Source organism: Aethalodelphis obliquidens, unplaced genomic scaffold, assembly GCF_003676395.1.
Source record: "Aethalodelphis obliquidens isolate GAN/ISIS:26980383/991018 unplaced genomic scaffold, ASM367639v1 scaffold32, whole genome shotgun sequence".
NCBI classification, from domain to species: Eukaryota; Metazoa; Chordata; class Mammalia; order Artiodactyla; family Delphinidae; genus Aethalodelphis; species Aethalodelphis obliquidens.
In genome coordinates this window covers 2,668,673-2,691,156 of record NW_020837976.1, presented here as the reverse complement: position 1 = coordinate 2,691,156, position 22,484 = coordinate 2,668,673, and the positions used below count along the sequence as shown (strand labels likewise).

Here is a 22,484-nt window from a genome sequence, read left to right as displayed (position 1 = left end):
ATAACCACATGGGCTTTGGTTCTATTTTCTAACTTACCTTTGTATCTACTACAGTAATATCCATTTTATACTGAGAAAGGTCTGCTCCTGGATCTATACTCCACTGGATGTTTTCAAAGGATACATCTTAGATAAGGAGAAAAAAATGCACAAATAAAAACAAATTTTTAAAATTCTCATCACTTTAAAACATTATGGGACCCACAGAATGAGAAAAGTTTTGCAAATCATATGTCTGATAAAGGACTTGTACCTAGGATATATAAAGAACTGTCACAACTCAATAACAAGACAATTATTTCAATTAAGAATAAACAAAGGACCTGAAGAGACAGTCCTTCAAAGAAGATATACAACTGGCCAATAAGTACATGAAAAGAAAAGTTAGATAGTTCCTCAAAAGGTTAAACACAGAGTTAGCATACGCAAATGTTTACAGATATACATGTAAATGCAAAGAAAAGGACAGGCTATCTATGGGTGAGGAACAAGGTTTGGACGATAAATTTCTACTTTTTGTATTTTTAAAATCTGTATAGTTTAAATTTTTTAAAGCTTTCTTTTTGTAAAGTAAATAAGAAACAACTACATAGAACAGGTAAATCTATAAAATCACCTATAGAAAGTAGGCATTAAAGATGTCAATTTATTTTTTCAAAAAGCAGGAAAATCACATGTAAAGTGAAACCAATAAGAATTGTGCTATAAACACAGAAACACACAGGGATAAGATATTTTTTCTGAAAATAATTCAGTCTATCCAAAGAATGTACATAATATATTACAATACTCAATTTAAAGTCATTAAAAAAGAGTAGAAATGCTATTTATAGTGTACATACCTTGGCTGTTTTGTAGAGACTTTGTTTTAGCAATTCTACATGGATTTAACTGAAGAACTGATGCAAGTTCACATGCTCCAGGGACTGACCTGGTTTTTATTTTTATAGGCTCACAAGAACCAGCACCCTAAAACAGAAAGAATTATTAGCATCTAGGAGAAATCACAACCACCATTTTAATCAAAATCCTTGAACATTTAACACAAACCTTCATGCCATCAAAAAGATTCTCTGTCTCCAAACTTTCACGTGGACGTAGAGGGATTTTAAAGATAGAATTTTCTTCCTTTATTTGTAACAGTGTTTTATTATCTGGAGATTTATTCAAGGACTGGAGGAGGGACTCCTGTAAGCTGCTGGGCTCTTCTGGGGAATCTCTGGTTAACCCACAGCTCCCACTCAAGGCCTTACGGCTTGAGGAAGAGCCCTTTGGAACAGGCTTCAAAACCTCAGAGAGAGTCACTTGCCTAAATCCGATTTTAGAGTTCTCACTTCCTTGGCTTTTCTCTTGACGCTGAATAGCTGAAAATCGATCAGACAGATCCAGAGGTTTATCCATCACATAGTCTCCATTCATGTAAGAATGACTATCCGGTGGAAAAGGAAAAGCATTTTCTTTATCAAAGGAGGCTTGGGGGCAGCTTACTTCATCTTCACTTTCTTCCTCGATTTTCTTCCTTTTGGTTCGGCCTCCCAGTGATTTCAGGGGTACCACATGTTTATCTTTATCAGTAACAGTATCTTTAATGTGATCAATACTATCCTGTTCACTTGTATTTTTATTTATAAGCATCTGCTTATTAGAAGATGACTGGTTAGTGATCTTCTTCACTTCAGCCCCAATATTATGATGTGTGAAAAGGGCACCATCTTCAGATTTTGATCTAGGTTTCTCTGGTCTAGAATTAGAAGTGTTGCTGAAAGGCATTGTTTTCAGATGTTTTTTTTTCCCAGTCTCTAAAAGAGACGGGGACAAACTTGTATTCAAACCTAAACTACTTTTCACATTAGAGGTAGCTCCAAATACAGGAGATGATACCCGAGTAGTCAATTCTTCTTGAGGAGGAGGCTTTGAATTAGAATCTGAAAATCTAAAAAAATAAAGAGTGGTAAAGCTTTTTTCCTATTAAAGAAATAAGGTAAAAATTAAAAGACAAGCATAATGAGAAAACTTTTGCTAATATACAATTATTAATAGTAAGGTCTTATCTACATCTTAGACGCAGACCGTTAACCAAAATTTAAGATACAGTATAGTTGCTGGCTTCTCTTTATTTGGCTGACAAAAAGCAGAGGGAAATGATACAGCAAACCTATCTCAATACAATGATATTCCTATCTATAAATATTTTTCCTAAGTAACTTTAATTAATTTACTATATAATAAAATCGTATTTTAGTAAATCCCACTGGGAACCCAAATTCTTTTGCTGTTAGGAAATCTTATCACGAGTAACTCCAAGAAACAAAATTCTTATACTACAGAATTGAACATAACTCAAGACCCAGACTGCCTGTAGCAGAGGAGACAGCTGTGGCAGTAGAAAGAGCACTAGGGTTAAGTTTGAAGATGTGGAATGGCTAAGAGCTCTGACTCTCATACTTAATATTTGTGTGGTCTTAAAAAGACATTTAACCTTTGTGAAGCTGCATTTTTGTTGACTGTAAAAAATGGGGGTAATAAAACCTACTTTAATGAGTTACTATGATGACAAATTAAATGTGATATATGTATCTAATACTGAAAGCTCTTTTAAAAAGCAAAGTGCCACATAAATATAGGTACTGTTAGTTAAGGGATGTTCTGAAATTAGTAAAAACAAGATGTATCCCAATCTTGGAAGCTCATCTGAACTAATAATGGATTTCATAAAATGTCCAGTTTTTGAAAATACAAACCCAGAAGGGATGATTGGATCTTTAAAGGAGATAAGGCTGGGACCTCTTAAGTACTCCTTGATAGAAGTACAGAAAGAATCTAAAAGTAATATCCATCTCTCTACATTAACACAAAAAGCCCTCAATTGGTCATAAACTGGGGAAAATATTTTTTTAAGTAAAAATTAATACAACCAGAATAACAAGCTGAGGGAGAGAAATAGTTTAAATATATGGAACTCACTGTAATGGAATTTCATCAACGGTTTGTAAGTTTTTACCAAAGTGCCCCAAATTACCTTAAACTATCTTCACTATTTCTTCTAGATTCCTCAAAAGGTTTTTTGTGATCTCCTTCCAGACAGTGGTAGAGCTCATCACCAACAGGGCTCATAGGACCTCGAGATTCCTTCAATAATAAAATATAAAGTACGTAAATACAATGGAAGATTATTAATTCTCTCTTTTTTTTTTTGGCTGTGCCACACAGCATGTGAGATCTTAGTTCCCTGACCAGGGATCAAACCCGTGCCCCCTGCAGTGGAAGCATGGAGTCTTAACCACTGGACCACCAGGGTAGTCCCAAGATTATTTATTCTTAAAAAGGAATGAAATACTGATACACATTATGATGTGGATGAGGCTAAGTGAAAGATGCCAGACTCAAAACCCACATATATGATCCCATTTATATATGAATTATTCAGAATAGGTAAATTCATAAGGACAGAAAGCAGACTGGTGGTTGCCAATTCCAAAAAACAAGATTAGTTAGATTAGAGGACGGGAAGAGAGATGACTGATCATACTTATAGGAGACAAATTTAAAAGGATGCTTTAGAGAGCCGTGCTTCCCGAACTTTAACATGCATACAAATCAACTGAGGATCTTGTGAAAATATAAGTTCTCTTTCAGTAGGTCTGGGGTTAGGTTTGAGATTTTCTATCTCTAACAAATTTCCAAGGATGCAAATGCTGTCGGCCTGTGGATCACATTTTGAGCAGCAGGTCTTTAGAGATCAGTTCCCTTACTAGATTTGGTGTCTAAACTACTGACTTGCCAGGTTTATGGGCAGGACGGAATTAAAAACCATTAAAACATTTAAAGTTCAAAGGGTAAAAACTACCCACTATCACTTGAAGAGAGATTTAAAACTAGAAAGGACCAAAAAAAAAAAACTTCAAATGCAGTGAAAAACCAATTCAATGGTTTGAATATACATTTACATATATTAAATGTATATTCAATATATACATTTACTGACTAAAGCAAAAGAATAGTTTTAAAGCTGTACCAAAATGAAACTTCCCTAAGATTGAAGAATTCAAGGTTTCCATTTTTTAGGGATCAATTAAGAAAAAAAGTAAATGTGTCTGATGGAAGGAAGAACTAAAACAACGAAAAGAAAATCATGGGGTCAATTTCTGACTCAATTCCTAAAGATTTGGTCTAATTGGACTGGCATTTATAAGGACAAAGATGAATTAAAGGATCTATAGTAGACCCAAGAATTCAGACTATCTTCCAAATCAAAGCCTGGTTTAAAGGATGTTGAAAAGATCCAATAAATTCTGAAATCAACCTAAAGGTTTAAGACTTCTCTTAAAGTCTTCTCTTAGTTGGAACAGGGCAGGGAGGAGAGGGGGAGAGGGAAGAGGGTTGCTAAATCCTCTAAGTCATATAAATTTTGATTCAACCCACAACCTATATATCCCAAGAATTCTAAAGATTCTAGATTTCTGCGACTGCCTGGGGTGAATAATATAAATGGGCTTTTCTAGTCACATCAATTTTTGTTCTAGGCCTTTATCCAATAATCTTTGGATAAAATAATTTTTCTCTTGCTCAATTCTCGAAAAACTGACCTCAAAAGACACTAATTAACTCATATCATCACCAAAGTAAACAATTACTTACAGACTCATCTTGAACACTAAGTCCAAGTGTTTCAGCAACAACTGTAGCTAAATTATCAGGAGGATAACTGCTTTTTCCATGTGTATCTAAGTTCAAAAAAAAAACAAAACAAATTAAACAATTGTAGAAACTAGATGTATGAAAAAATACGTAAAAGGAAAGAAAAAGCTCAAAGGACCACTTTGCAAAATGGCACTGAACAATTTTTAAACTTCTATGTAAAGTCCAAAATATCTACTATAAATTGCAATAAGTTGCAGGTATCTAGCACCTACACTTGCCAAACTTTTTCAGCTAGTTTTCTATTTTTCCTAAATGAATTGAATGTTAACAGGTAGATTATTTTTCTTATTTCCACTGGAAAAAAATCATAAAAAACATATAATTAAATGGAGTTCTTGTGATACAAGATACAGCATGAATATCAAACCGTATTTATATAGTAACCTTTCATGAAAACACTTTCAAGAGAGTTTCACTTCATGAAAATTCTCACAGTGCAGAGAGATTTTCAGCATTGCATAATTTTCAAGTTTTAAGCTAACACAACATATTTATACAGAATTCACCTGTGTTCAAATATTTTATAAAGTTTTATGTATACGGAGTTTCAATAAGTCAACAAGTATTTATGTAGCACATACTAGGTTTCAGGCATTGTGCTACGAAGAGAAAAGGTTGTTGTCCTCAAGGAGCTTATGGGCTGCTATAGTTGAAAGGTATAAAGAAAATTGCAATAAAATGTGATAAACATTAAAGGTACATAAAAGGGGTCATTTAAACACAGAGCAAGGACTCCTAAATCTGCCTTGAGAAAACAAGGAAAGCTCACCAAGTGTTGACTAAGCTGACCCTTGAGAGAAAAAGGAATTAAACTGGGCTGGGGGCAGAGAGGATTCTAGGTATGTGGAAGGTGTGATATGTGAAACAAAACTGCATGTTCAGGCAACTACATGTGGTTCAACTGCTGGAAATCAAAGTGCAAAAGCTAAAATGGTAGTTAGGACATAAGCACAGACAGGTTGATAAGGGATCAGATTATGCTAAAGAATTTAAAATTTATCCTGTAGACAATGAAGAGATAGTCAAGGGTTTTTTAATGGAGGACAGATGCAATATTTGGGCTAAAAAGGTGATTCAGACAGGCTGAAGAGATATTCAAGGGTTTTTTAATGGAGGACAGATGCAATATTTGGGCTAAAAAGGTGATTCAGACAGGCTGACAGAACAAGAAGCGCTCACTAATAGGCAACGGGACTAATTAGATTACTAAAAGAGTCTCATGAGAGATGCTGATGGCCCAAACTAGTATAATGTGGGTGCAGAAGAATGTGCATGACAGATGTGTAGGAGGTGCAATCAATAAGACTTGGAGACTATTTACGTATGAGAGTTGAAGAAGCAGGAATCTAAGATGATTCGAAGTTTTCTGATTTAGGTAACTCAAAGAGGTACGTAAACTGTCATTCACTGAGACTGTAAATAAAAGGATGAGCAGGTTTGACAAGAAAGTCTCACTTTGGACATGCTGAAGTGGAAGGATATCCAGGTATAGATGTTCAATAGCAGGCAGATACATCAGTTTGGAATTCAAGAGAAAAGTCTTGGAAAGAGAGAGATTTGGAATTTATTATCATATAGGTGGTGGCAGAATACTAACTCTAAGTGAAGATTCCTCCAGAAACAGAAAATGAGAGAAGAATAGGCCAAGGATCATATATACTGGGGACAGTGACATTTAAAAGACAGATGGAGAAAGAATAGCCAGCAATGGAAGGTGAAAAATGAACAATAAGTAAGAGAATCAGGAGAGTGGCACCACTTCAAGAAAAAGTGTGTGCAATGTCAAATGTCATAGAAAGGTCAAGTAAGATAAAGACTGGTAAGCATTCACTAGATTTAACAACCAGGAGGTCTCTGATGACTACTGCCAAGCAGTTCCAATGTAATGAGTGAGAGAAGAGAGTATGAGGATGTGTCCGCTTTTCTCCCCCTTCCTCTCCCTCTTTTCCGCCCTCCTTCCTCCCTTCCCCTGCACCCCTTTTTCTTCCTGGAGTGAATGGGAGTTGACAGAAAGGAGAAATTGAGCACAGACTGCTTTTTCAGCTTTGAAGAGAAGCTCTAGCTGAGAGTGGAGACAATTAAGAGGGGGTTATTTTAAAAGACAAAAGATAACATGTATCTTTATGTTGAAAAGAACGAACCTGCAGAGAAACTGGAGATACAGGATAAGAGAACAACTGATGGAGTAAAGTTCTGGCAGCAGCAGAAGAAAATGGGCTCCCGAGTGCTGAGAAGCAAGGTTCTGACACAGTCTAACGTCCCCTGCAGCCTTTGCCTGACAGTCTGTCTATACACATGCACACAAACATACATACACTAATATAAAAAATTCGTAGCTCTCAGAGTATAGGCTCTGATTTTACTAATTTTACTAATATAAAATGAGTAAGTGATTAACCATGGCCAGTCCTCCCAGTTTTGCTCTGCATTTCATCTCCTCTCACTTTTTCAAGGATCTAGCAATTGTTCCCTCTTTCTCCAGAATTACTCATTTCTCTCTTTACAAGATCATTCCATCAGCATAAAAACATGCTGAATATGCTATAATAGTCCATCTTTTAAAATCCTCCCTGGACCCATGTTTCTCTTTAGCCACTGTCCGTTCTCCCTTCCCCCTTCACCACAAAAAGGCCCTGAAGGACTTGTTCACAAGTGCTCCTTCCGGTTCTCTTGAACATGATAGTCTAGTTGATCACCTCTACACTTTAACAACTCTCATTGAGAGTTAAACACTCAATGATCCCCAGGGGACCAAATCCAACGGTCAATACTCAGTCATCATCTTCTGCGGCCTATCAGCACTGTTCTCCACAGTGACCACTCCGTTCTTTCTCTCTTGGTTTAAAGGACGCCACTTTATCTTGGTTCTCCTATCTCACTGGCAGCTCCTTCTCTGGCTACTTGGTTGTTCCTCATTTTCACAATCTCTAAATCATCATCCCAACAGCTGCGATACTGCCTCCGAGGAAGTGAAAATGGTTCTTGGGGGGCAAAAAAAAATACTTTTATGTATGAGACACAGATACACATACACTCAATACAGTATATCTGCAGTATTAAAATCTCATGGGGGAAGTGATGCAGGGGGGCGGTGGGGTGTCTAAAAAGGCCACGTGGGAGTGATAATAAAAAATAGCTGAGACTCACTCCTTTACATAATGGAGTGCCTCAGGGCTAAGTACTGGAACTTCTTCTCTTTCCCATCTTCACTCACTTGCTTGGCTATCTCATCCAGTCTCATGGCTTCAGACACCACCTTCATGCTAACAACTTCCATTTGTATCTCTATGCTAGACTTCTCTACATTCACACCCACCTACCCATCCAAAATCTTTACCTGAATGTCTACCCGGCATCTGAAAACAAAATATTCTCAAAACCAAACCCCTACCCTCAGCCACCCTGCAAACCTCCTGCTCCCAGTCTCTTTCCTCTTAGCAAATAGCAACTTTAAAGAACAGAGTTGCCCAACCCAATCTCCCTTTCACTCACTCTGCCCCAGCCACACAGGGCTCCTTAATGTTCCTCAATCAAACCAAAGAACACCCCCACCTCAAGGCCTTTGTGCTTACTGACTTCTCCACCTGGAATGCCCTTGCCCCAGAAATCAACACGACTCACTTGCTTCCCTCAGTCTCTGCTCAAATGTTGCTTTTAAAGTGAGGCTTTCTAATATCTCTTCTTACCCTGCTTTATTTTTCTTCAGAGCCCCTGATCCATCTAACATATTTATTTTCTCTCTTCCTCAACTAGATTATAAGCTCTATGAGGTTAAAGATTTTGTTTTGTTTAGTGCCCGGTATACATTAGGCATCCAAATATTTATTGAATGAATGAGTAAACCACAGTAAAGCCTTATTTACTTAAAATTACTAGCAACTGTAATTAATGTGGATAGGGATATTAATATGAATTAATAACAGGATAACATTACTTTCCAATATGAAAAAGACTGCTAAACAACAAATAATACAAACAAAATTATATGGAAAATATTTTAAAATGTTGTCTAATTCAGACGGTCACTCTTGTCCACCAATTTTAAACTTGTACAGTAATCTCAGTATCTTGCTTACTAGCCACTGGAGCTTGACTCTGATCACAAGTGTCAGCCACTAGAATTTCACGTTCATTATGTTTATGTGGTGGATGAGTTGAAGACTTTGGTATTTTTCTCAATTCTAAGGGAAAAAAGAAGAGAGATTACATATAAACAATCAATCATGAAAAATGATAAGCCAATACAAATCTATCTTTAAATGCACTAGAAGTGCATTTTATTCACGTAACTTTAATATTCTAAAAAGGTTATTCCTTTAGTTTCACTGAGAAACAAAGTTGGTAGTTAGGACAGTGGGGTAGAGAGGACTGGAACAGATAAATTCTTCTGACCTAAGGCTTCTAGAGTTGTAATATTTTAATGTATCTTTTCCTTGTGTATCATTGCAAATCAGTAGGTTCATTTGAAATGAATATTGCATCATACAGCTTTTTCAATCTTTGTTTTAGAGTTTTCATTTTCTGGAAGGAAAGCTGAAACATGCTTTATCAGAAATCATTCCACTATTTAAGGGTTTAATTCAAAGAAAACCAAAAGAAGGACAAAGTAAAGGGAAATAGACTTTTACTAATTATAACTAGAAATTATCATTAAAAAGCAGTATACATGTAAAAATAAATAAGCATGGGTGGTTAGAAAGAGAAAAGGAGTAACTAGTCATTAAATTAGTTTTAACATAATTTGCATGGCTCAAAAGCATATTTTAAAAGCAGAATTTCATATTCCAAGTAAAAATGATCAGAAGATTAAAACTGACAAAGTTTTAAATAGTTACAGGTTATTCTCATACAATGAAGAAATAAACCAAGAGCATTTTACTAGATACAAAAGACGACTTTTCCTAAAAAAGAAAATTGCTGTGATTTGCTTTTCTGGATATTCTTTCAGATGGATTTAAACATGATCTAAATTATGCCGATGCTTATCTGTAGTGATTCATGTTCTATCTGATACCAGACAAAAAGGCCCACAAATGTTCATTCTAAATACATGATTTACATTTTAATTTAGCTCCTAATTACGTGTAAGATTTTTAACAATTCTTTTGTTTTCCACTAGATGGTGATGCAAGCTCATATAAAATGGGGGAAAACTGTCAATTTTCCAGTATCAAAGATTAAGATCTACTGTTTCTTTAAAAGGCATAGCTACTGTCAACAATTTATTTGCATTAGAAAAATATCTCTAAGACTGTGTATACTCCTTTCCCTCGAGTGCTTTCCTTGTTACAAACAGTTTAGGTTAAGATGAAAGTTTTAAAAATATTTACTTTTAGATTAATATTAAAAGGAATAAGCACTGTATCACATCACAGGATAAATTTCAGGACTACATGAAAAGGTATTTCCAAAGCATTTAGCAGAAATGGTCAACTGGCTTGGAATTAGAAATATGCCACTGACAAGCCACAAAGTAGATACATTATAAAGCCATTTCTTGATTTACCACCAAGCGCTACATATTATAAAAAATAACAATAGCTAGTTAAAGCGTTGGTGGGAGTAGCTGTGGATAAGACTTGGAAACTACAATAGTTTAGAGCCAGGAAGATCTATATTTGAATTTTGACTCATCTACTTACTTGACAGGTTACTTAACCCCTCTAAAGAGCAAATCTTTCCTCATCTATAAAACGAAGGTGCTAGTAGCTACCTCAAACCTGTCATGAGGATTAAAACACAGTAATAATGTATTCCAATCAGCAAAATAACCAGCACACAGTAGGTGGAACTTAATGTTAGGATATCTCCTCTTCCCATGTATCCTACTCAGATATATACACATAGGAATAGTTTTTAAATAAAAAGAAAACTATTCACTACCTTTGTAAAATGCTGAGTGTTTACATATTCAGATGAGCAACACACGTCTATACATAATACGGGCAGTAGATGCCTTCCCAGTCACTTCACTAATGGAAGTTAAACTTACAGTTGTAACGTAAGTTACCTGAAAAATGACTATCTTCCTAACAATAGATGAATACTTTTTTTTTTAACAGAACCAGGTAACTAAACTACAACTCCAATCCTTACCCTGTGCACACCCAGAGTGCTCCAGTTTAGTATGTGTTTGTTCTACGTATCGGACGTGGAGGTTCTCCTTCCTTCGTAGTCGGTTAGCGCCAGAAAATGAAAAGGTTGTTATTGGTGAATCTGGAATAACATCTTCCTCAGTTTCAAGATCGGTTGCTTGATGTGGTTGATCATTCCTACAGGAAAATAAGGACAACTGAATGAAAATTAGTTTGATAAATATTTATTAAAACATCTAGCATATGGTATGAGCGACAGCAGAACACAGGTATGAAGCCGTAAGAGATATAATTCCTTGCATGTGATGTTCCAAGTCTAAATACAAGGATTAGAGAAATACTCACATGACTAGAGTACCAGGTGGGGAATATTACTGTGAGAAGTGAAGTAGAAAGTGTAGTTGGTGGTACTTGAGGTGAAATTAAAAGAATTTCAAGTGGCAGAGAAAATCAGCAGAGGATCCTCCAAGTTTGAGTTAAAGGCAGGCAGTACTGTGTACTTGTGTTAGAGAAAGACAAGCCGGAACTACATGAAGGAGAGCCTCGACTAAGTGTGCACATAATTTAGAAAGCAAGAGGAAAGGAATGAAGGTTTTAGAGAATGGAAGTAATGTGACAATCTAGCAGCAAGACTGCAAGATTGACTGGGACAGAAAGAAAGGAAGTAGTGGCTGTAATAGTTCAGGCAGGAGCTTCTCTGGGTTTGAACTGGAATTCTGAAGATACGTATGGAAAGGAAGGGACCAGTGTTAAACACTCTGGCAACAGAATCAACAAGACTTGGCAAATGACAAATTCAGGGTGATAAATAGTACTAACACTGGTAACACCAACATTTGTTGCAGGTTTACACTGGCAGGCACTGTTCAAAGTGTTACATGTATCAGTTTAAGTATAAGGTATTATCATTATTACTCTCATTTTACAAACAGAAAATACAGATACAGAGGTTAAGTCACTTACTAAAATAAAATAGGAAGGGCTTCCCTGGTGGCGCAGTGGTTGAGAATCCGCCTGCCAATGCAGGGGACATGGGTTCAAGCCCTGGTCTGGGAAGATTCCCACACGCTACAGAGCAACTAAGCATGTGCACCACAACTACTGAGCCTGTGCTCTAGAACCTGTGAGCTACAACTACTGAAGCCCAAGCGCCTAGAGCCCATGCTCTGCAACAAGAGAAGCCACCACAATGAGAAGCCCGTGCACCACAATGAAGAGCAGCCCCCGCTCAACGCAACTAGAGAAAGCCCACGCACAGCAAAGAAGACCCAATGCAGCCAAAAATAAATAAATAAATTTATAAAAAATAAAATAAAAACGTTTAACAGAAGCAGGATCTAAACCCTGGCAGCCAGACTCCCAGGACAACACTGTTATCCTTGGTATAGACCATGGGGCTGATGACTGACTACAAGTAGGACTCAGACTTTGAATTTCTACTTCTGCTTCTATCCACATTTCACTGTCAGTACTCTCAACACATCAGTCAGAATAGTCTTATTAAAACTTACATCATATCATGTCACTCTTCTGATTAAAACCTGCCACATCTCCCCACTTCACTGAAAACACAAGCCAAACTCCTTATAATGATTGATCTGATCATCCCCCTCCCCCATTACCTGACTCCTCTCATATTACATTCTACTCCAGCCACCCTCGCTTCCCCAGGCTCCTCAAACACACCAGGCACACCCCTACTTTACGTTCTTTGCTCCAGCTGTTCCATCTGCTTGGAATGCTCATCCTCTGATATCACATGGCTAACTACCTCATCTTCTTCAAGTGTTTGCCTTCTCATCAATGCCTGCCTTGAACATGCTATTTAAAACTGCAACCCCCTTCCCACACCCTAGTACTCTAGTTCCTTGTTATTCTGCTGTTACTTTATCCATAGCAGTCACTGCTTTCTAACATAGTACATAATTGATTTGTCTATTGCTCACCAGCCAGAAAGTAAGCTCTAAGAGGATAAGGATCTTTTTGGTTCATTGATACATCACAAGTGTCTGCAATAGTGGGTACTTGGTACATGCCCAATAAATATTTATTGAATGAATGAATGAGAGGTTCCCAGATTTCACTAGAAATAAATTTGTGCTGATCTAGGCATATGTTCTTGCCCAATTCAATTCAGGCCCGAAGGCACCTAAAGACTGGGTTTGGACTGAATTGTGGGTACTGAGTAAAATAAAGTTAATTCACTTTAACTCAACTGCCTTTCCCATGTCAAGCCATCACTGACCTTATTTGCCACCAATTTTTATCAGTCTGTCAGGCATTTATGCTTTACATGACAAAACCAGTCTATCCTAATATACTCATCAGTTTGTAATACTACATATTTCAAACAAAGAATAATGAGATTTTTATAAATTATGACCAACAGAGATGTTTTTTTAATTAAAAGAGATTAATTTTTCCTAATGGATTTGTATCTTAATTTCCTAGATAATATCAATATTATTTGTGGTCTATAATCCTATACTCTATACTGAGTAAAATCTTTAGAGCGAGTATCTAATCTCTACCTACAATTCTACCATCTTATTCTGGAGAAAACAAAGTAAACTAAAGTCATACGAGAAACCTTTACAAATTAATGGAGTATGAAATCTATCTGACCTCACTTTAACTAATCACATCACAGGCTACCTGCCTATTAGTCATAAAAATTCAACCTGAAACATGAATGAGTCACGAGAAGAAACTGCTTTCCTGGCAGAGTCAAGCTAGAAGTAGCTGGGATCACAAAAGGAAAACACACACACACACACACACACACACACACACACACACACACACACACACACACACACACACACACACACACACACACACACACACACACAGCCAGCTCTAACTAGAGGTGTCCAAACTAAGTAAACAAGTGCTGGCTTTGTCCTCCTTTGTCCTGTCATAAAAGAAAAAGAAACAAAACAAAACAACTTTCCATGTGTTAACCAAGTTTCTTCTTTAAAGCATTAGGTCTCATTCTGATTTTCTGAGAAAAGTTAACATGTTATGCCACAGCTTTAGGTTAATTATGTACACTGGCCATCTTTCTCCTTCTACTTTTCTTTCTAGTGGCCCGAGAGCCTCCCCTTAAATTCCTGTCAAAACAATTTTAGTTGTCCATTTTTCTAAGAGCTGTAAGGATCCAGGGTCTCCCTTCATAATGAGTCTGTAAAGAAGTTTTTAATATTCAAGCTTTTCTCCTCCTCCAAAAAACTTACACTTCCAGTTAAAATATAATTTAAATTTACTGAAGTAGTTACAGCTATCAGGTTCACTTAAACATTCTGATTTTCAAAAAAAGGGTTCCCTGAAATATACACTAATGAGTCTGATACCCTGCTTTCTTGGAACCAGTTCATAATATGAATAATTCAAATAAGACTAATTTTTAAAAATAGGGTTAGAAAGCTAGTTTTCTGAGGAATGCTCTACTGCATATCTCGCTCTCAGGAAGGCATCTGACAGTGACTCTCTCGTTATCTTCTCACTGTAAACAAAAGGGAGAAATACAAACTTGGTATTAATAGAGAAAGACAGACTCCAAACTGACTGAACACCATCAGACAAAGAATTATATCGATGAGGAAACCTGTGGAAGTATGCCTCAGGGCTCCAGCCTCAGGCAGGTTTTGTTCAACGTTTATTACTGATTTTGATGAGGGTGCTGATGGAATATTCATTGAATTTGTGGAAGACACAAAGCTGAGAATAAAAGTTAACCTAATACATGGTAGGAAAAAAATCAACATATGAAAGACCCCCAGAGGTTGGAATAATGGGCCAAATCTAACAAAATGAAATAGAACAGGATAAATGCAAGATAAAAAGCCTCACTGAAGTGAGTCAGAAGAGAGAGAATCCACCTACGCAGGGTGACACCATGCAGGTAAACTTCTAAGGCTGTTTTAGCACAAAACTATACAGACGGTTTAAAAACTCTGAAATTGAGGTAGACCTGGGTTCAAATCCTGCATCTGACATTTACTAGTCACATTGGGTAAGTTAGTTAACCTTTCTGAGCCTCTATTAAAGTAGATACAGTACTGTACTTTCCTACTTCTTTTTTGTGGGAAAGTGGTGAGAAAGAAATAATATATGTAAAAATGTAATGCAATGCCCAGAAAATAGTATTTAATCAATAGTGCTCTTTACCTTACAATGAAGACTCCTTTGATAGAAGGTTACCATAACAACTACTATAAAGCCATAGGGAAGACTTTGACTTAGAGGTTCTAGTTAGCAGTAAACCTGGTAAAGAACCACCAGTAATGTATGTATGTTTTGACCACATTAATACAAGTAAAAAGATACAGAAAAATGGAGGGAGCAGTATTGCTCTACTGGTCAGACTATACCTAGAAGAAAACTGAATTAATTAAAATATTGACAAACTGAAACATTAAAGAGAAATGATAATTTGAAGAGTCTTGAAGTAATGTCTCACAAAGAACAGTTAATGAACAGAGAATATCTACTCTATATATTTACCTATTTACAATTAAGACTCAGGAGGGCCCCGTACCCTGTCTTCATGTAAACAAAGGGCCATCAAATAGAAGGCGGGTGGGGGGGTGGTGGTAAACTTGCTCCAGATGGTCTCAGAAGGCAAAAATCAGAATCAACAAATATCACTCTGTACAGTGACTTCTACCCAAACTTAGAACTTTTAACAGTATCATCTTGTTAAAATTAAATAGGCTTGGGACACAGTAAACCTGTATAAGAGGTATTCAAACAATGGCTATTTGTTAAAGAAGTTATACAAGGAATTCAATTTAAAAGAGAGCACTGAGGGAACCCCCTGTCAGCCCAGTGGTTAGGACTCTGTGCTTTCACTGTCAAGGACTTGGGTTTTAAAAAACAAACAAAAAAGAAGACTCCTTTGACTTACACATCCAGCTCATCCATTTCCCCAAACAAGTCATGACCTCAACACTTAGCTTATTTAATTACTTGCCTTCTGTGACTGGTACAGCTGAGTATATATTTTGAACTTTGTAACAGCAAAATTTTTTCTGAATAATTTCTTACTATAGTGTCACTAAACAACTGTCCTACCATAAAAGGTCTCTGTGGGACTTCCCTGGTGGCACAATGGTTAAGAATCCGCCTGCCAATGCAGGGGACGTGGGTTCGATCCCTGGTCTGGGAAGATCCCACATGCTGCGGAGTAACTAAGCCCATGCGCCCCAACTACTGAGCTCACGTGCTGCAACTACTGAAGCCCACGCTCCTAGAGCCCGTGTTCTGCAATAAGAGAAGCCACCGCATAAGAAGCTCACGCACCGCAACGAAGAGTGGCCCCTGCTTGCCACAACTAGAGAAAGCCCACATGCAGGAACAAAGACCCAATGCAGCCAAACAAAACAAAACAAAAACAACAACAAAAAAGGAAGGTATCTGTAACATGAAACCCAGACGAGGTGAGTCAGAATTACTGCATTTAACAAGAAAAAGTATAAATAAACACTTTTTCTGAAGTTCAGGGAAATTTCAGGCAAGATAATACTTGCTACTTCTTTTTCTGACTGAAAGCAAAAGGGAATTTGAGGAGAACAAGTCGTAAAAGAAGCTGGCTTATGAGAATAACTATCTTAAATTTCAGGAGAGAACTGAAAGACACAACGGATTACCTCCTACACTGTTCTAAGGCCATGTACTAAATAAAACATACATGCCCTGAGCTCGTCTATATGATTGATCTTCACTGTTATTACAAACTTCAGCTTTTACTTCTTTTCTAATGTATTAATGAGCTTCAACAGAAAAATCTGTGAATTCGAGAACACTAAAACTAATTCTGAACAAATTAGAATTCACAGTTGACCAAGGAAATGGCATTATCTAGTTACAAATCACTTTATAACCTTGGTTTTGGAGGCATTCACCCATCTAATTCTGTATAACCTCTACAGACTAGTTATTTATCTTTGGAATTCATAAATATCAGGGCTGATGTGTTCAAAATACCATAAGCTACATGTGCCAAATTAATTCACAGAACATAAATTAATGTAGGTCAACCACCACTTATCTGAAATCTTTGGAACCAGATGTGATTCAGAATTCAGTTTTTTAAAAATGAAGGGTACACCTAAAGCAACTAGAGAAAGAGGAACAAAGAAAACCCAAAGTCAGTAGAAGGAAAGAAATCGTAAAGATCAGAGCAGAAATAAATGAAATGGAAACAAAGAAAACAATTGCAAAGATCAATACAACTAAAAGCTGGTTCTTTGAGAAGATAAACACAATTGATAAACCATTAGCCAGACTCATCAAGAAAAAAAGGGAGAGGATACTACTCAATCAAATTAGAAATGAAAAAGGAGAAATCACAACTGACACAGCAGAAATACAAAGGATTATAAGAGATTACTACAAAAAACTATATGCCAATAAGATGGACAACCATGAAGAAATGGACAAATTCTTGGAAGCGTGCAATTTTCCAAGACTGAACCAGGAAGAATTAGAAAATATAAACAGACCAATCACAAGTAATGACATTGAAACTGAGATTAAAAATATTCCAACAAACAAAAGTCTAGGACCAGATGGCTTCACAGGTGAATTCTATCAAACATTTAGAGAAGAGCTAACACTCATCCTTCTCAAACTCTTCCAAAAAACTGCAGAGGGAGGAACACTCCCAAATTCATTCTACGAAGCCACCATCACCCTGATATCAAAACCAGAAAAAGATATCACGAAAAAAGAAAATTATAGATCAGTATCACTGATGAACACAGATGCAAAAATCCTGGACAAAATGCTAGCAAACAGAATCCAACAACATATTAAAAGGATCATACACCATGATCAAGTGGGATTTATCCCAGGGATGCAAGCATTCTTCAATATGTGCAAATCAATCAGTGTGATACACCATGTTAACAAATTAAGGAATAAAAACCATATGATCATCTCAACAGATGCAGAAAAAGCTTTTGACAAAATTCAATACCCGTTTATGATAAAAACTCTCAGAAAATAGGCATAGAGGGAACCTACCTCAACATAATAAAGGCCATATATGACAAACCCACAGCAAACATTCTCAATGGTGAAAAACTGAAAGCATTTCCACTAAGATCAGGAACAAGACAAGGATGGCCACTCTCGCCACTCTTACTCAACACAGTTTTGGAAGTCCTAGCCACAGCAATCAGAGAAGAAAAAGATATAAAAGGAATACAAATTGGATAAGAAGAAGTAAAACTGTAATTGTTTGCAGATGACACGATACTATACATAGAAAATCCTAAAGATGCCACCAGAAAATTACCAGAACTAATCAATGAATTTGGTGGAGTAGCAGGATACAAAATTAATGCACAGAAATCTCTGGCATTGCTATACACTAACAATGAAAAATCAGAAAGAGAAATTAAGGAAATAATCCCATTTACCACCTCAACAAAAAGAATAAAATACCTAGGAATAAACTTACCTAAGGAGATGAAATGCATGTACTCAGAAAACTATAAAACACTGATGAAACAAATCAAAGATGACATAAACAGATGGAGAAATATACCATGCTCTTGGATTGGAAGAATCAATACTGTGAAAATGTCTATACTACCCAAAGCAATCTACAGATTCAATTCAATCCCTATCAAACTACCAATAGCATTCTTTACAGAATTAGAACAAAAAATTTTACAATTTGTATGGAAACACAAAAGACCCTGAACAGCCAAAGCAATCTTGAGAAAGAAAAACGGAGCTGGAGGAATCAGGCTCCCCGACTTCAAACTATACCACAAAGCTACAGTAATCAACACAGTATGGTACTGGCACAAACACAGAAATATAGATTAATGGTACAGGATAGAAAGCCCAGAGATAAACCCAAACACATATGGTCACCTAATTTATGACAATGGAGGCAAGAATATATAATGGAGAAAAGACAGCCTCTTCAATAACTGGTGCTGGGAAAACTGGAGAGCTCCATGTAGAAGAATGAAATTAGAACACTCCCTAACAGCATACACAAACATAAACTCCAAATGGATTAAAGACCTAAATGTAAGACCAGACACTATAAAACTCTTAGAGGAAAACATAGGAAAAACACTCTTTGACATAAACCACAGCAAGATCTTTTTTGACCCACCTCCTAGAGCAATGGAAATAAAAACAAAAATAAACAAATGGGACCTAATTAAACTTACAAGCTTTTGCACAGCAAAGGAAACTATAAACAAGATGAAAAGACAACCCTCAGAATGGGAGAAAATATTTGCAAACGAATCAATGGACAAAGGATTAACCTCCAAAATATATAAACAGCTCATGGAGCTCAATATCAAAAAACCAAACAATTCAATTAAAAAATGGGCGGAAGAGCTAAACAGACATTTCACCAAAGAAGACATACAGATGGCCAAGAGGCACATGAAAAGATGCTCAACATCACTAATTAGTAGAGAAATCAAAACTACAATGAGGTATCACCTCACACCAGTCAGAATGGCCATTATCAAAAAGTCTACAAACAATAAATGCTGGAAATGGTGTAGTGAAAAAGGAACCCTCCTGCACTGTTGGTGGGAGCGTAAACTGATACAACCACCATGGAGAACTGTATGGAGGTTCCTTAAAAAACTAAAAATAGAACTGCCATATGACCCAGCAATCCCACTACTGGGCATATACCCTGAGAAAACCATAATTCAAAAAGAGACATGTACCATAATGTTCACTGCAGCACTATTTACGATAACCAGGACATGGAACCAACCTAAATGTCCATCGAGGGATGAATGGATAAAGAAGATGTGGTACATATGTACAATGGAATATTACTCAGCCATAAAAAGAAACGAAATTGAGTTATTTGTAGTGAGGTGGATGGACCTACAGTCTGTCATACAGAGTGAAGTTAAGTCAGAAACAGAAAAAAAAATACCGTATGCTAACACATATATATGGTATCTTAAAAAAAAAAAATGGTACTGATGAACCTAGTGGCAGGACAGAAATAAAGACGTAGACATAGAGAATGGACTTGAGGACACAGTAGGGGAGGGGGAAGCTGGGGCGATATGAGAGTAGCACTGACATATATACACTACCGAATGTAAAATAGCTAGTGGGAAGCAGCAGCATAGCCTAGGGAGACAAGCTTGGTGCTTTGTGATGACCTAGAGAGGTGGGATAGGGAGGGTGGGAGGGATGCTCAAGAGGTAGGGGATATGGGGATATATATATATGCACATGGCTGATTCACTTTGCTGTACAAGAGAAACTAACACAGTATTGTGAAGCAATTATACTTCAATAAAGATCTATTAAAAAAAAAAAGAAGGGTAATGCAGAGCATACACAGCTTGTTACAAAACACCTCCAGTGGAGCCTGAGGTATCATCCTGTAGTCAAACACACTGATATTATCACAGTGAAGCATAGGAATGCTCACAGGAAGTGGGACAAATAAGGATTATAATAAAAAGTATCTTGTCAATTGAAGTGAGATTAGGTTGCAACTTTTCAAAAAGAAAAACTCTGTTTCGGAATCATATAGAAAAGACTGTGAATTTGTTTTCTAGTTTCACTTCAATATGCAGCATGAGTAAAATGAGAAAGGGTTGACATTTTCATACACAAATGTTTGATAACCTCAGTCTGGCCTGATAGCCTTCTTTCCTCATCTATTATCCCCTCTCAAAATTCTCTCTGACTACCAATATTCAGTGGGCTGAATATTGGGCCAATATTCATGATAACATGGGAGAAATATCAAAATCCTATTGGACATCCACTACTTAAAAATATACTGATATGATAAAGATGTTAATTCCACTTGTGATATGTGTTTATACATAAGAGAGTTAAGTACTTGTAAGCCAAAATAATGTTACGTCTACATAGTTTAGCAAAGTTTTTGTAGATGTCCACTCAGATACAACAGAGTCTTTAAAACCCTATAAACCATTAACATTATCCTGAATCCTAACTTTTAAAAAATATTATATAAGCTTTACATAAATGGGAACTAAGAACTGGCCATAACTCTGCTTGGCATCAGTCAGACTAGACCCAGAAAAAGATTCTTTTTTTGAGACGCTGTCAAATAATGGAAAGAACAGAGGCTTTTAAGTCAGAAGATGGGGTTCTGAGTGATGTCTCATTATCTACTAGTTGTGAGACCATGGCAAGTTACTTGACTTTTTTAAGATGTGGATTCCTCATCTATAAAGTAGAGTTAATAAAACTACCTTGAAGAGTCACAGTGAGGATTAGAAATAATAAACATAAAACACAAAGAAGAGTAACTGGAACGTAAGATGAAAGTTATTATTTTTATTATGAGAAATTGGGGGAGAGGGAAAGGAGGAAGTTCTCCAGGCCTGAGAAGTGTATAAGAGGAAATAATTATTCAGATTGCTTTTATAAAGTTTCTGGGACAGGGCTAGAAAGGTGGTAACAAAACTCAAATATTTAAAATATAAGTACTTCAAATAATTTATTTGAATGATTTGTTATTTATAATAAAGTTATAAAAATTAAAGTGCTTTAAATTAAAATGTTTTGATTTTTATATATTCACACACTAAGCTAAGAGATGCATACACACCCTTCATATATACTCCCAGAACAAAAATATAGTGATTTTCTTTATATTTTCATTTGCAGAATACTTTATAACTTTTAAAAATGAAACCTTTAACTATTAATATATCTTTACAGTTTGCAAAAAGCTAAGTAAAATGAAGAAAGAGAAGCTAGGGGAAAATATTCAATTTTCTGCCACAATTAAGAAAAAATACTTACTCAATTTTCTGCTGCAGCTGTTCAGAAAGCTTTTTGTTTTCTTCCTGTAGAGTATTCTTTTCATTCACTTAAATATAATGTGAAAAGAAAGCACAAATTATAGCTATAATAAGATGTATGTCAGGTTCTTTCAACAGTTGCAACAATCATGGAGAATTAGGATTTCAAATTCTAAGTCATGATGTTAGGGTTAATGCTACTGTTCAAAACTAATTTGTTACTAGGTAGTGATTATTACATCTCATGTTGTGCAAGTTCCACGTAAATGATTAACTGATAATTCTATGTAGTGCTTGTGGGCAAAAAAGAAAGAGTACCTCATGTACTGGGGAGTATAGTTTAATTATTCATACTGAGCACAAGAAAGCATTCCATCTGGTTACTCAGTCCTACTAATTTCAAACACCACTTATCTTGAAATAAATCTGATCATAAAATATAACACTGAACATCAGTGTAATTTTTATAACATAAGCACACTTAAGTAAATTTTCTTCCTTAGTCATACTCTATGTTTCATTAATAATTATGGTATCAGTAACTTAAATATACCATTGAAGTAGTATCTCCTTGTTCGAATCTACCTTGACGAAATTTTCCTATCCATCCTTATTTATAAAGCAGAAACTCAGTTTGGGGCTATAATTTCTACTGCTGCCAGCACAAAATTATCAATCCTTGATATTATGTCACTGGTTAAGCATGTGTTTTACGAGGAGAAATATATCAAAGAAATCAAGTCAGAGTAAGTACAATTAACCTCTCAGAAAGAAAGTTAATCATACTCCAAAAATCTGTTAATAATTTAGTGGTTTACAAATCCAAACATATTTTCTTACACTGAGTAAATAAAAATTTGTTGACTATATATCAATACGTGAGGGTTAC

At 36.1% G+C, this 22,484-nt stretch overlaps 1 protein-coding gene across 9 annotated transcripts in view; it reads right to left on the bottom strand.

Moving 5' to 3' along the window:
* RBBP8 (RB binding protein 8, endonuclease) overlaps positions 1–22,484 on the bottom strand; it is a 96,140-nt gene that overhangs the window by 22,991 nt on the left and 50,665 nt on the right. For all 9 annotated transcript variants that reach the window (XM_027127590.1, XM_027127592.1, XM_027127588.1 and 6 more), the window contains 8 exons: positions 21,597–21,663; positions 10,798–10,973; positions 8,778–8,882; positions 4,639–4,724; positions 3,020–3,129; positions 1,051–1,933; positions 843–969; positions 38–126 (listed from right to left, as the gene is read on the bottom strand). In XM_027127590.1, the coding sequence (XP_026983391.1) occupies positions 38–126; positions 843–969; positions 1,051–1,933; positions 3,020–3,129; positions 4,639–4,724; positions 8,778–8,882; positions 10,798–10,973; positions 21,597–21,663 (1,643 nt within the window). The remainder of the gene's footprint in view (positions 1–37; positions 127–842; positions 970–1,050; positions 1,934–3,019; positions 3,130–4,638; positions 4,725–8,777; positions 8,883–10,797; positions 10,974–21,596; positions 21,664–22,484) is intronic.